We start from the raw sequence: 14956 nt of genomic DNA on the forward strand, positions 1-14956 counted from the left end.
ACATGTACTGTGGAGTGTGAGACTGGAGAGAGAGAGGAGGAGAAGAGGAGGAAGGAGGATGAGAGGAAGAGTAGGATGAAGAGAGAATAGATGGGATAGCCGAGAGACGGTTGCTGTGGAGACGCATCATGAGAGAGTCATCATGTTGACATATCGATTGATTATCCTCAAATATGGTTATTACAGCCTTAAGAAGCCCAATGAAGGAAGCATTATGAAGACATATGAAGCTCTATGAAGCACACACAGGTCATAGCTTTGTCTCTGGTCACAGTTAAAAGGGAGTTCAGGCATTTAAAGGAGCTCTGCTGAGGGTTAAGAGGTCAATTTGAAACAAAACAGTGCATTGAACATCTCTCAAGTCTTACATGTAATATCTGGTTCTGAACTTTACTTTGACTATACAGATTATGATGTTCAACATTGATATATGCTTTAGTGAACACTTTAAATGTTTACAATTGGAGAAACAATATTATGAAAAATCTTAAACAAGTACATTTTTATCTGTATTAGTTTCACATTTATTCAGATTAATCTTCCCATTGTCCGTTTAACCTGGTATTATTACCTCTCTCTTTATCTACAGTTTACAGTAAATTACTGTATTACAGAACAGTACAGTTACACTACAGTTTACACAGTCTGACAATATTATACTCTAACAGTTACTATAACGTTTAAACTTAGTTATGGATTTATCATTTTAGATGTTAGTTGATGGTCACAGTTTCAACTTCCTTCAGGTTGACTTTTAGCTGAAAGTTTAAAGGCATTTTAATGATGTTTTTACCTTTGTCGAGTAGCCAATCGTCAACTATTCGACCGAGCCGATAGGGGATTCTCTGTCTAGCGATGGCCAGGCGCTCGTTATCAATGTTGCCTTTAATTTAAAGATGAAAACACAGTAATTACACCTGGCACAGGAGCTGGACAACAAAATAAACAGCCATGAAGAGAAAGTCAAAGTCCTGACCAAGGTCCTGTCGGTCCGAACATTGTTGCTGTGTCATTAACTTAATAAGAGTTACGTTCATGAGCAGCAACCAGCAAGCAGACATCGACTTTCTGTTCTTGGACTCTTGGATTTAAAGAGACATTTAAACAGTTACTTAACATCTGACAGACAGGAGACAGCTCTGACTGGGTTTAGAGAGTTTGATAAAACAAGAGAATAATAATGATAATCACTGTTAAAGCTAACAGATCAACCCTCATACACCTCTGTCTAGTGTTTAGCCTTTTAGCTAACAGATCAACCCCCATACACCTCTGTCTGGTGTTTAGCCTTTTAGCTAACAGATCAACCCTCATACACCTCTGTCTGGTGTTTAGCCTTTTAGCTAACAGATCAACCCCCATACACCTCTGTCTGGTGTTTAGCCTTTTAGCTAACAGATCAACTCTCATACACCTCTGTCTGGTGTTTAGCCTTTTAGCTAACAGATCAACCCCCATACACCTCTGTCTGGTGTTTAGCCTTTTAGCTAACAGATCAACTCTCATACACCTCTGTCTGGTGTTTAGCCTTTTAGCTAACAGATCGGCTAATAACTCCTGAAAATATATGATTAATACTTAAGATAACAACAACAATATAAAATGTTTAAAAACCCAATGCTAAAATAAATACAATCAGTTTTGCCTCTTCGTTTCCCCCCCAGTCTAGTTAATACATTTACATTTTTATTGTGTTGCTGTTTGGCCAAATGCCCCAACGGCTATTATTATTTTCTTTTTTTAATAAATCACAACTGCTATCTGTATTAAATGTTTACATGGTTCATTTAAGTGTCACACTATTTAACATAGCAACATACATGACCAGTTATGTCAGTACAGACTCCCTGGAGTCAAGGCAACAGTGGAAGTGTAACTACATATATATTTTTTTTATGTTTAAACAGAGAAAACAACATCCTAAAATACACATTTGGTCTTCAGCAAGTCATAACACAAGTGGTAATAGTAACGTAGTATGATGTAGTATTAACATAAGCAACATCTTTACATGAATACTGATAGAAACAGTTGCGATACATAGTCACTTCCTTTAATTCAGGAAGAAGCCGAAGCCCTGTCATGTGATTGGCTGTGACAAGCAGGTGTCGGCTGTGGTCGGTCCCTACCTGAGGGGTAGCGCTCTATGATTGGCAGGTCGTCCAGCTGCAGGGTTGCGTTGCCTCCGCTGCGGGTAAACCGAACTATGTGGTACTTCCCATCATTAACGGATTTAGCAGTCTCTTCAATGTTGATGTCATCTGTCCCCACGTTAAACACTACCCGAATATTTCCTTTATCCTGGGGAGAGAGAAATGGAGAGAGAAATGGAGAGACAAGGAGACAGAGAGAGAAATGGAGAGAGAAATGGAGAGACATAGAGACAGAGAGAGAAATGGAGAGAGAAATGGAGAGACATAGAGACAGAGAGAGAAATGGAGAGACAGAGAGAGAAATGGAGAGAGAAATGGAGAGACATAGAGACAGAGAGAGAAATGGAGAGAGAAATGGAGAGACAGAGACAGAGAGAGAAATGGAGAGAGAAATGGAGAGACAGAGACAGAGAGAGAAATGGAGAGAGAAATGGAGAGACAGAGACAGAGAGAGAAATGGAGAGAGAAATGGAGAGACATAGAGACAGAGAGAGAAATGGAGAGAGAAATGGAGAGACAGAGACAGAGAGAGAAATGGAGAGACATAGAGACAGAGAGAGAAATGGAGAGAGAAATGGAGAGACAGAGACAGAGAGAGAAATGGAGAGACATAGAGACAGAGAGAGAAATGGAGAGAGAAATGGAGAGACATAGAGACAGAGAGAGAAATGGAGAGAGAAATGGAGAGACATAGAGACAGAGAGAGAAATGGAGAGAGAAATGGGGAGACATAGAGACAGAGAGAGAAATGGAGAGAGAAATGGAGAGACATAGAGACAGAGAGAGAAATGGAGAGAGAAATGGAGAGACAGAGACAGAGAGAGAAATGGAGAGAGAAATGGAGAGACAGAGACAGAGAGAGAAATGGAGAGAGAAATGGAGAGACAGAGACAGAGAGAGAAATGGAGAGAGAGACAGAGAGAGAAATGGAGAGAGAAATGGAGAGAGAAATGGAGAGACAGAGACATAGAGAGAAATGGAGAGAGAAATGGAGAGACATAGAGAGAAATCGAGAGACAGAGACAGAGAGAGAAAGAGAGCAAAATAGCAAGAGAGAGAGCGAGAGAGAGAGAGAGAGAGAGAGGATAGGAAGAGAGAAAGGTTTATAGCTGGTAGTGTAGCAGAGTGCTGAGTTGAGGAGGACAGAGTGCAGTGATTCTGTAGAGGTCAGTGTAGTCTTTACTATCTGTAGCTGTAGGTAGTCTCCCAGTCCCGAGGCGCTGTCAACCCGTAACAGAGTAGCGTGTTTCTGCTGTGTGCTGAAGCCCAGCGCCAGCCGGTCAGCCCGTGTGCTGGGGCGCTCGTTAGGAGGCCAGGTGTACACGATCACACCCCCGTCACGACCAAAGATATAAGTGGTCCCCGCTGTGGACAACAAATTGGCTCAAAAAGGAAGTAGTAAACAGGAAATAGGACATAGGAAATAACAAGTGACTCACCGTCATTGCAGAGCGGTCCCCCGAATGATGTCATACTGCAATCACAGCTAAATCCCTCCCACTGCTGTAAACACACACCCTGACTGGCGCAGGAGTCTTCCTGACAGGTAGTACTGGGACCTGAAGAGCCAAAGAGACAAATCCTTCAGCTTCTTCACGAGAAAAGCTCATGTCAACCAGAGAATGCTGAAGGTAACAAAATAATCAGAATAAGCCCTTAAAAACTCTGGATCGGTCGACAACAGCCAAGGCAAAAACCAGATTCATTCACATTTTAAGTGAACCCATTCCTTTAAGAGTTGAGCCCTTTTGGATTGTTGAATTGTTATTACAATTCACTTCACATCCAGCAGCTGTCTGTCCATGAGGTTGGCCAGCCGTAGGCTAGATACAGGGAGGGGTCAAACAGAAGAGGGTGGGGTTAGAAGTAGGGGGTGGGATTAGAATCATGCTTCCAAGTGACAGAGGTGAAGAGGGTGTGTTCTAACTTAAACAGGAACGATGTCGCTGAGGGGAAGATGTCACTACGGTGGCATGGACAGGTCATGTCAGAACACACCACACACACACGTACCTGCAAGAGTGTAACCGAGGTGGCTCGCGTGATGAGTCTTGCCTGAGACCTGAAAACATGCATTAGCTCCCTGAGCTACTGCCTAGCCCTAGACTTTAGCCCAGTGGGTTAACACAGTCTTGTGGTGTGCAGGAGACTCAGGTTCAAACCCAGTTGATCACATGAATACACACAGACACGCACACACAGAGCGATCTACCTTGAAGGTCAGCTTTCGTCAATGCAACTTTTGTCAGCCAAAAAGAATGACAAGCAAAATATGTTAGATGGTTAGTAAAAAGAAAGCATAGAAATGCCTCTGATAAAACAAACAGTTAGAGAGAGAGAGAGAGACAGAGAGAGAGAGAGAGAGAGAGAGAGACAGAGAGAGAGAGAGAGGGGGAAGAAAGAGAATAGAGAGAGAGAGAGAGAGAGAGACAGAGAGAGAGACAGAGAGAGAAGAGAGAGAGAGAGAGAGACAGAGAGAGAGAGAGAGGGGGAAGAAAGAGAATAGAGAGAGAGAGAGAGAGAGAGAGAGAGAGAGAGAGAGGGGGAAGAAAGAGAATTAAAGAGAGGAGAGAGAGAGGGGGAGGAAGAGAAGAGAGAGGGGAGAAAGAGAAGAGAGAGCGAGAGAGGGGGAAGAAAGATAATAGAGAGAGAGAGAGGGGGAGGAAGAGAAGAGAGAGGGGAGAAAGAGAAGAGAGAGCGAGAAAGGGGGAAGAAAGATAATAGAGAGAGGAGAGAGAGAGGGGGAGGAAGAGAAGAGAGAGGGGAGAAAGAGAAGAGAGAGCGAGAGAGGGGGAAGAAAGAGAATAGAGAGAGGGAGACAGAGAGAGAGACAGAGAGAGAGAGAGAGAGAGAGAGAGAGGGAGGAAGAGAAGAGAGAGGGGAGAAAGAGAAGAGAGAGTGAGAGAGGGGGAAGAAAGAGAATAGAGAGGAGAGAGAGAGGGGGAGGAAGATAAGAGAGAGGGGAGAAAGAGAAGAGAGAGCGAGAGGGGGGAAGAAAGAGAATAGAGAGAGGAGAGGGGGAAGAAAGAGAATAGAGAGAGAGAGAGAGAGAGAGAGAGAGAGGAAGAAAGAGAATAGAGAGAGAGAGACAGAGAGAGAGACAGAGAGAAGAGAAAGCCAGATGCCAAAGCAAGGGGGATAATCTCCAACATAATAAAAACAGAAATATAAATAATACAAATAAAAACAGCTGTTAGCTGGAGCAAGAGGTAGAATAATAACAACAATTAGCTATGATCTGCAATCGTAAAAGGGGGAGGTCCTGGTATGTGTTTGTCTTCCTAGACTTTTTTGTGTAATTGCTAATGGTGTGTGTACCTGTGTGTGTGTGTGTACCTTCACAGCCCCTCTCCACCTGTCCGGTCGTAGCAAGGGCGTCGGCCAGCAGGTCGGGTAATCGGCCGTTGAGGTCGACGGTTGCTAGGCAACCCTGGAAGCCTTCGCGGGAATGGACGAGCTTGGGAAGGTCACGGTACATCTCTTTAGCCACGCCCCCTACGTACAGGTCACCTATAGGAACACAGCACAGCTTGAGTGGCAGCTCCTCGCTCCATACCTGGGTCTCGCTTAGCTGACAGAACTGCCCTCTGCTATAAGAGACAAGGGCTGAGAGACTCCATACATAGTACACAGGTATTATGGTATGTACAGTATGTGTGTATGTGTCTGTGTCGATGTGTGTGAGTTTATGCGTGTGCATGTGTGTTACCTTTGAGATCCAGGTTCTTGGCCCCCATAGTGGTCTGTGTGGTGACCTTGGTGTCTATCTTAACAGTGTGCAGGTTGTTGGTGTCTCTGGATATGAGGACGTTGTGCCAGTGGTTGTCATTCAGAGGAGAGTTGGAGTTCCCTTTGATCAGGTGAGCCCCGTTCCCCAGGTCGGACACATAGTGGAGGTAGCTGGGGAGGGAGGGAGATTAGGAACGTTAGCATATCAACTTTAATACCTGAGTAGATAGTAGATAGATATCTAACTCTGACCAGTCCTTTCATCAAGTGGAATCATCTCCTCTGTTCAGTAGCAGTAGTGTATAGACACACCCTTTGACCAGCTCCACCACTATGAAGTCGTTTCCGTCTCCTCTGTTGTAGAGTACGAGTCCGTCAGGGGAGGTGGTTTTGAACTGGAGGAACAGGTGCATGGAGTAGTAGGCCTGGAGCGTTGGCAGGGTCACGTAGCTCGACCGTGACCTGAACGTCACCGGGTCCGCCACGATGCTCTTATAACCAATCACAGCGTTCAGCTCGCAATAGTCGATATCACCGTTCTTACCTAGGATCGAGATGACCAAGGATGAGGTGTGTGTAGTTGTGTACGTACGTGTAAGGTGCTGTGTTTGGGATGAGTTACTTACATAAAACACTAATGTATTACATATTACCTGTTACATTTAACTAAAGTAACGCGTTATATTACAATATTACAATGAGCAACGTCAGCTTTGATCAGTAGTTGCTCCTTTCGTCTGTGGCGCTGCCTTGCTAGTCTACAAGTACGGCTTAATCCTTCATATCTAGTGTAAGCCCAATGTCTGTACAGCTAACCTATCTTTTCATTCAAAATCTGTCTCTCGAGCCGCCAGATCTGGTCACAGTCCGCATTTACAGGGACCCATAGAGACGTATAGAGGGCACTCTATGGACTTTGCTACCACAGAAGCGTGTTCAATGGCAAAGATCAGAGACGCGCCATCTATACGTTTCTATGGACAACAGCTGTCATGACATTTCTCCAGCCTTTCTCCGCTCGCTCGACAACTAAATGAGGAAACAAGTCGAGATCGGCTCATGGAAACGCGCCCGTTAAGAGATATGATTGTGAAAGTAAGGCACTCGTTGTTTGACAAAGTAACTGTAGTAATGTTACTCAGAAAAGTAATCTGATTATATAACATGTTACCACCAACACTGGTGTGTGTGTGTGTGTGTGAGGTGTGTGTGTGTGTGAGGTGTGTGTGTGTGTGTGAGGTGTGTGTGTGTGTGTGAGGTGCGTGTATGCGTGTGTGAGGTGTGTGTGTGAGGTGTGTGTGTGTGTGAGGTGTGTGTGTGTGTGTGAGGTGTGTGTGTGTGTGTGAGGTGCGTGTATGCGTGTGTGAGGTGTGTGTGTGAGGTGTGTGTGTGTGTGAGGTGTGTGTGTGTGTGTGAGGTGTGTGTGTGTGTGTGAGGTGTGTGTGTGTGTGTGAGGTGTGTGTGTGTGTGTGAGGTGTGTGTGTGAGGTGTGTGTGTGTGTGTGAGGTGTGTGTGTGTGTGTGAGGTGTGTGTGTGTGTGTGAGGTGCGTGTATGCGTGTGTGAGGTGTGTGTATGTGTGGGTGTGTGTAGGTGTGTGTGTGTACTCTGTCCTTACAGAGGTCTACATAGGGCATCCCATTGAGAGTGAGGCCCTGCAGGTGCCCTATGAAGTTGGAGGGCACAGCGGGCATGAAGCGCTTCTCCGTCACAATGCCTGTCTCCACGTTGTGGAACTCCAGCTGGGTGTGGTCGCCTGCCATCTGACCTGGAGGGGTTAGAGGTCAGGGGTCAGGGGAGAGGTTAGCAGACCAGGGTCAAATACATTGAAGCACTTGAGGTGCACTTGATTTAGCTTCACCGGAGTGCAGGGTGAGTGGAGTTTGCACTTTTGGGACTATTCCATTGGCTACATTGGACCAGGTCAGCTAAATACAAGACACTTGGGCTTGAATGTACTTGAACAATGTCTGCAGGTTATGGGTTTGAGGTCAGGGGTTAAGGTTAGGACTGAAAGGTCAGGGTTGACAGCGTTGGGGGGTTGCTATGGTTACCTTCCACAGATTGCAGGTCGTCGACGGTGAGTTTGAGGCTTTTCCCGCGTCGCACCACTCTGACAGTGTGCCACTCATTATCATTCAGCCCCAGCCCTGCAAAGATGGTCTCTGGACCCTTACCTACACACATTCCAGTCAGTTAATACACACATACATCTTACACACACCCACACGAAGGGTTAACACATGCACACATGCAGGCAAGCACGCAGGCACAAACCCACACACACATTCTCCACCCTGTCTCCTGCCAGTGTCCTACCCTATCTGACCACATGGTGGCACTAGATACTCAGCTCTGTAGCAAGAGGGACATAGAGCAGTAATACAGCAGGAGGAACTCTCTCCTTCCCCTTTTCTCTCCTTTCATCCCTCTCTCTCCTTCCCCTTTTCTCTCCTTTCATCCCTCTCTCTCTCCTTCCCCTTTTCTCTCCTTTCATCCCTCTCTCTCCTTCCCCTTTTCTCTCCTTTCATCCCTCTCTCTCCTTCCCCATTTCTCTCCTTTCATCCCTCTCTCTCTCCTTCCCCTTTTCTCTCCTTTCATCCCTCTCTCTCTCTCCTTCCCCTTTTCTCTACTTTCATCCCCCTCTCTCTCCTTTCATCCCTCTCTCTCTCCTTCCCCTTTTCTCTCCTTTCATCCCTCTCTCTCTCTCCTTCCCCTTTTCTCTCCTTTCATCCCGCTCTCTCTCCTTCCCCTTTTCTCTCCTTTCATCCCTCTCTCTCCTTCCCCTTTTCTCTCCTTTCATCCCTCTCTCTCTCCTTCCCCTTTTCTCTCTCCCTTCATCCCTCTCTCTCTCCTTCCTTTTCTCTCCTTTCATCCCTCTCTTTCTCTCCTTCCCCTTTTCTCTCCTTTCATCCCCCTCTCTCTCCTTCCCCTTTTCTCTCCTTTCATCCCTTTCTCTCTCTCTCCTTCCTCTTTTCTCTCTCCCTTCATCCCTCTCTCTCCTTCCTTTCCTCTCCTTTCATCCCTCTCTCTCTCATTTTCTCTCTCCTTTCTTCCCTTTCTCTCTCCTAATTTTCTCTCTCTAGTTTCTGTTGAAGGCGATCTCTGGGGAGTGTTTGTGAGTCTCTTTCCCTCTCACCAGGATAGACCAGAGTGTCAGTGTGTGTAGGGGGGGGGGGGGGGGGGGGGGGGGGGTGATAAGCTATAGGAGGAATGAGAAGACGAGAGGTAAACAGCCTGACAGATTCAGCTGTGGGAAATGGCAGCACCATGACACACACACACACACACATATTGCCACGTGTGAGGTCTCTGTGTATATGCATGTGTAGGTGAGGTATGTGTGAGTGTAGGTGACTTGTGTGTGTGTGTTAGGTGTGATTAGTTTTCAGGAGAGGACAGAGGGCTCCCCTGAGGAGTCTCAGCTGTGCTCTGGGCACAAGTCTCTCATCCCATTACCATGGATCACTGCCTGAGATTGGTGTTTTTTTGTGTGTGTGTGTGTGTGTGTGTGTGTGTGTGTGTGTGTGACCGCACACTGTTGGGGTGAATAGGCTGATGTGAGAATGAGGCAGTGATCCATGCCAACCTGAGAACAGCCAGGACACACACACACACGCACACACATGTATACACACACACACACACACACACACACACACACACACACACACACACACACACACACACACACACACACACACACACACACACACACACACACACACAGGACATTAAATATGGTAATATGGAGTGACTAATTTGCGGAAAAAATTGTCAACCGATGGAACTTATACAAATGAAATGTATGTAATATTGTATTTACTGAGTTGTACGAACTCTTGTCATGTTTTATAATCAACTCCTCATATTAAGCTCTTTCAATGGCAGTATTTTTTTTTACTCCAAATGGCTGATAATAACTCATAATGGCTGATCATTACAAAATCATAATAACACCTTTTAAGGTTTCTATGCTTATGAAAAGCATTATGTTACATTCTGCCGATAGACATAGACAAGTTGTCTAGGTATGTTCCCATGGCAACACCTTCTCCCTTTGTAAGTACCAGGATGCCGTCATAGAGTCGTCTTCCGTGGTGAAAGGACAAACACACATACACAGAGCTCGACTCACGACAGCCTACAGACAAACAAAGCACTCAGAGGGAGGGAGGGGTGGATGGATAGATGGCTGGATGGAGGAAGGGAAGAAAAAGGATGGAGGGGTAGAGAATCTTTCATTTTCAGCATGAAGGAGATATAATTATCCGGAAGCCCTGAGAAGCTTTCAGTCCATCTCCATGACGGAACTCCACACCTTCACACTCCTCTGTACACCTCTCTCTCTCTCTCAGTCTCTTTTTCCTTGGCTCTTCTCTCTCTTCCCTCTGTACCTCACCCCTTTTCCTGTTCCCCCTCTCACCTCATTCACTAACACCCCCCCACCCCCCATTTTTCCTGTTCCCCCTCTCACCTCATTCACTAACACCCCCCCTTTTCCTGTTCCCCCTCTCACCTTATTCACTAACACCCCCCACCCCCCCTTTTCCTGTTCCCCCTCTCACGTCATTCACTAACACCCCCCCACCCACCGTTTTTCCTGTTCCCCCTCTCACGTCATTCACTAACACCCCCCCACCCCCCATTTTTCCCATTCCCCCTCTCACCTCATTCACTAACACCCCCCCTTTTCCCGTTCCCCCTCTCACCTTATTCACTAACACCCCCCATCCCCCCTTTTCCTGTTCCCCCTCTCACCTCATTCCCTAACACCCCCCCATCCCCCTTTTTCCTGTTCCCCATCTCACCTCACCCCCACCCCCCTTTTTCCTCACTCTGTCTTTCCTCTCTTACATTATCTCTAAAATGGCTGCCTTAGTAACCCTGGACTCTAGCAGAATCAAACACACAGTCACACACACCAGCGCACACAAACACACACAAGTTCTAACACACACACACACACACACACACACACACACACACACACACACACACACACACACACACACACACACACACACACACGTTCTAACACACACAGAGGTAGTGTGAGATGGAGCGTGACTTACTGGCGGTACAGTTAATCCTGATACAGTCTGGAGGGAGAGCAGAGCAGAGGGTTAACACTGCACAAAGATACAACTCCACGCGCTGGGGACCCACACACCAACACACTCCACACACACACCTCGCTGAGAACACACACTCTCCCTGCCTTCTGAGGGCAAGCTGGGAGGAGGTTATTGGCTAATCAAAGCAGAGGATAGGGCTTTCTGCTATCTGCTCTGAGCGAATGACATGGTAGCACTGGGAATCCAGCAAATAAGATTGATGGATCTCTGAATTGTCTTGCTCTGTAATTGGCTGAGGGAGAGCGAGAGGTCTCAGTGTGACATGTGTGTCATTGGCTACTCTGGTCAGAGTGACAGCCTCCGTGACCATAACATCCATAATATCAGGACACTGAGGTGGGCGTGGCCCCAAATTTCTGTCACCGAGCAACAGAGCACCAAATCCCGCCCCTGGTAGAGCAGAGGAACATGGGAGGTCAGAGGTCATGGTTCCCATAATACCCCAGGTGTGTCGGGTGTCGTCAACCACAGCAGAGACGCAGATGCTACAGCCAGAGACCAACACACACCCCTGCATCTATTGGTGAGTGTGTGTGCGTGTATATTTGTGTGTGTGTGTGTGTGTGTGTGTGTGTGTGTGTGTCTCTGTGTGTGTATTTGTGTATGTGTGCAAGTGTTTGTGTGTGTGTCTCTGTGTGTATTTATGCATGTGTGTGTCTGTGTGTGCGCGTGTTTGTGCATGTCTCTGTGTGTGTATTTGTGTATCTCTGTGTGTGCGCGCGTGTGTGCATGTGTGTGTGTGTGTGTCTCTGTGTGTGTATTTGTGTATGTGTGTGTCTCTGTGTGTGCGCGTGTGGGTGCATGTGTGTGTCTCTGTGTGTGTATTTGTGTATGCGTGTGTCTCTGTGTGTGCGCGTGTGTGTAGGGGTGCAGTGGTCATCTGGGAGTGAGCAGGGAATGCAGCCTCGGACCAGGAGGACCAACCCTCTGTTCAACAATACACACACCAAAAACACAATACAGTACAACAATGTAAGAGTGTATGTGTGTGTGTGTGTGTGTGTGTGTGTGTGTGTGTGTGTGTGTGTGTGTGTGTGTGTGTGTGTAATAGCAGATCTTGGTTTAGCTCTATGTACATGTGCTCTGCTTTCAGGTTATGTTTGAGTGTGTGTGGGTATAGGCCTACTGTGTACTTAGATTAACAGTGTGTGTAACTAGGTTGACAGTGTATGTGTGTGTGTGTAACTAGGTTGACAGTGTATGTGTGTGTAACTAGGTTGACCGTGTATGTGTGTGTAACTAGGTTGACAGTAGTGGTGTGTGTAACTAGGTTGACAGTGTATGTGTGTGTCACTAGGTTGACAGTGTATGTGTGTGTAACTAGGTTGACAGTGTATGTGTGTGTCACTAGGTTGACAGTGTATGTGTGTGTGTAACTAGGTTGACAGTGTTGGTGTGTGTAACTAGGTTGACAGTGTATGTGTGTGTCACTAGGTTGACAGTGTATGTGTGTGTGTAACTAGGTTGACAGTGTTGGTGTGTGTAACTAGGTTGACAGTGTATGTGTGTGTCACTAGGTTGACAGTGTATATGTGTGTGTAACTAGGTTGACAGTGTTGGTGTGTGTAACTAGGTTGACAGTGTATGTGTGTGTGTAACTAGGTTGACAGTGTATGTGTGTGTGTAACTAGGTTGACAGTGTTAGTGTGTGTAACTAGGTTGACAGTGTATGTGTGTGTGTACCTAGGTTGACAGTGTATGTGTGTGTGTAACTAGGTTGACAGTGTTGGTGTGTGTAACTAGGTTGACAGTGTATGTGTGTGTGTACCTAGGTTGACAGTGAGTCGGACACGCCCCCCGTCCAGCTCCAGTCGGAGCGTGTCGGCTGAGTTCCGTGATGTTGTTGCCATGAGAACACCGTAGGCCCGCTGGGAGCGAAAACGTAGCGACACATCCTCTGCTTCGGTGTGCATCGCTACAGGCAACTGGACCTTCATAAACTTACTACCATCATAGGATAGGATGGTCGCATCTAGAGAGGGAGGAGGGGAAGATATTAATATCAGGCAGTGACCAGTCCAGACCAGACCAGTCCAGATGAGACCACATCAAAGCAGATCAAACCAGTGTCTCCAGTTTGACTTAAATTCCAGAAAATATTCAATTCAAAGCTGTTTTCCGCTGAGAGAGAGTGATGGTTCTATATTTGCTCCTCTGCCTCTACCTTTCTCTGATGCTTCAATCTCTCTCTCTCTGTCTGTCTGTCTGTCTCTCTGTCTGTCTGTCTGTCTGTCTCTCTGTCTCTTTCTCTTTCCATGGGACACCATTGGTGGCGAAAACAAGAGAACAGGGAGAGAGAGGTCTCACGAATACTAATGAGCTCAGAGTGTGTGTGTGTGAATAAATGAGTGAATTTCAGAGGGAACCGTAACAGTGAGTGCTCAGTAAAGCGAGCAAGGAGAGAACGGAGAAGAGAGAAGGAGAGAACGGAGAAGAGAGAAGGAGAGAACGGAAAAGAGAGGAGAGATAGGGAGAAGGAGAGAACGGAGGAGAGAGAAGGAGAGAACGGAGAAGAGAGAAGGAGAGAACGGAGAAGAGAGAAGGAGAGAACGGAGAAGAGAGAAGGAGAGAACAGAGAAGAGAGAAGGAGAGAACAGAGAATAGAGAAGGAGAGAACGGAGAAGAGAGAAGGAGAGAACGGAGAAGAGAGAAGGAGAGAACAGAGAAGAGAGAAGGAGAGATAGGGAGAAGGAGAGAACGGAGAAGAGAGAAGGAGAGAACGGAGAAGAGAGAAGGAGAGAACGGAGAAGAGAGAAGGAGAGATAGGGAGAAGGAGAGAACGGAGAAGAGAGAAGAGAGAAGGAGAGAACGGAGAAGAGAGAAGGAGAGAACGGAGAAGAGAAAAGGAGAGAACAGAGAAGAGAGAAGGAGAGAACGGAGAAGAGAGAAGGAGAGATAGGGAGAAGGAGAGAACGGAGAAGAGAGAAGGAGAGAACGGAGAAGAGAGAAGGAGAGAACGGAGAAGAGAGAAGGAGAGATAGGGAGAAGGAGAGAACGGAGAAGAGAGAAGGAGAGAACGGAGAAGAGAGAAGGAGAGAACGGAGAAGAGAGAAGGAGAGAACGGAGAAGAGAGAAGGAGAGAACGGAGAAGAGAGAAGGAGAGAACGGAGAAGAGAGAAGGAGAGAACGGAGAAGAGAAAAGGAGAGAACAGAGAAGAGAGAAGGAGAGATAGGGAGAAGGAGAGAACGGAGAAGAGAGAAGGAGAGAACGGAGAAGAGAGAAGGAGAGATAGGGAGAAGGAGAGAACGGAGAAGAGAGAAGGAGAGAACGGAGAAGAGAGAAGGAGAGAACGGAGAAGAGAAAAGGAGAGAACAGAGAAGAGAGAAGGAGAGAACGGAGAAGAGAGAAGGAGAGATAGGGAGAAGGAGAGAACGGAGAAGAGAGAAGGAGAGAACGGAGAAGAGAGAAGGAGAGAACGGAGAAGAGAGAAGGAGAGATAGGGAGAAGGAGAGAACGGAGAAGAGAGAAGGAGAGAACGGAGAAGAGAGAAGGAGAGAACGGAGAAGAGAGAAGGAGAGAACGGAGAAGAGAGAAGGAGAGAACGGAGAAGAGAAAAGGAGAGAACGGAGAAGAGAGAAGGAGAGATAGGGAAAAGGTGGGAGAGAGAGGAGAAGAGAGAAGGAGAGAACGGAGAAGAGAGAAGGAGAGAACGGAGAAGAGAGAAGGAGAGAACGGAGAAGAGAGAAGGAGAGAACGGAAAAGAGAGAAGGAGAGAACGGAGAAGAGAGAAGGAGAGATAGGGAAAAGGAGAGAACGGAGAAGAGAGAAGGAGAGAACGGAGAAGAGAGAAGGAGAGATAGGGAAAAGGAGAGAACGGAGAAGAGAGAAGGAGAGAACGGAGAAGAGAGAAGGAGAGATAGGGAAAAGGAGAGAACGGAGAAGAGAGAAGGAGAGATAGGGAAAAGGTGGGAGAGAGAGAAGAAGGGAGAGGGAGAAG

General features: G+C 46.8%; 1 protein-coding gene across 21 annotated transcripts in view; it reads right to left on the bottom strand.

The window, feature by feature from the left end:
• The window catches only part of LOC110492836 (neurexin-1a-like), a 79103-nt gene that overhangs the window by 11235 nt on the left and 52912 nt on the right, over positions 1-14956 (bottom strand). For 8 of the 21 annotated variants that reach the window (XM_036946197.1, XM_036946191.1, XM_036946187.1 and 5 more), the window contains 11 exons: positions 12787-12990; positions 10956-10982; positions 7935-8057; positions 7499-7648; positions 6195-6426; positions 5863-6053; positions 5490-5663; positions 3593-3712; positions 3337-3518; positions 2130-2301; positions 794-883 (listed from right to left, as the gene is read on the bottom strand). In XM_036946197.1, coding sequence (XP_036802092.1) covers positions 794-883; positions 2130-2301; positions 3337-3518; positions 3593-3712; positions 5490-5663; positions 5863-6053; positions 6195-6426; positions 7499-7648; positions 7935-8057; positions 10956-10982; positions 12787-12990 — 1665 coding nt within the window. Of the gene's footprint in view, positions 1-793; positions 884-2129; positions 2302-3336; positions 3519-3592; positions 3713-5471; positions 5664-5862; positions 6054-6194; positions 6427-7498; positions 7649-7934; positions 8058-10955; positions 10983-12786; positions 12991-14956 lie in introns of all 21 variants that reach the window. The other 13 variants (XM_036946190.1, XM_036946185.1, XM_036946181.1 and 10 more) reach the window with 3 other exon arrangements.

This window comes from Oncorhynchus mykiss, chromosome 16 (genome assembly GCF_013265735.2).
Source record: "Oncorhynchus mykiss isolate Arlee chromosome 16, USDA_OmykA_1.1, whole genome shotgun sequence".
NCBI lineage: Eukaryota > Metazoa > Chordata > Actinopteri > Salmoniformes > Salmonidae > Oncorhynchus > Oncorhynchus mykiss.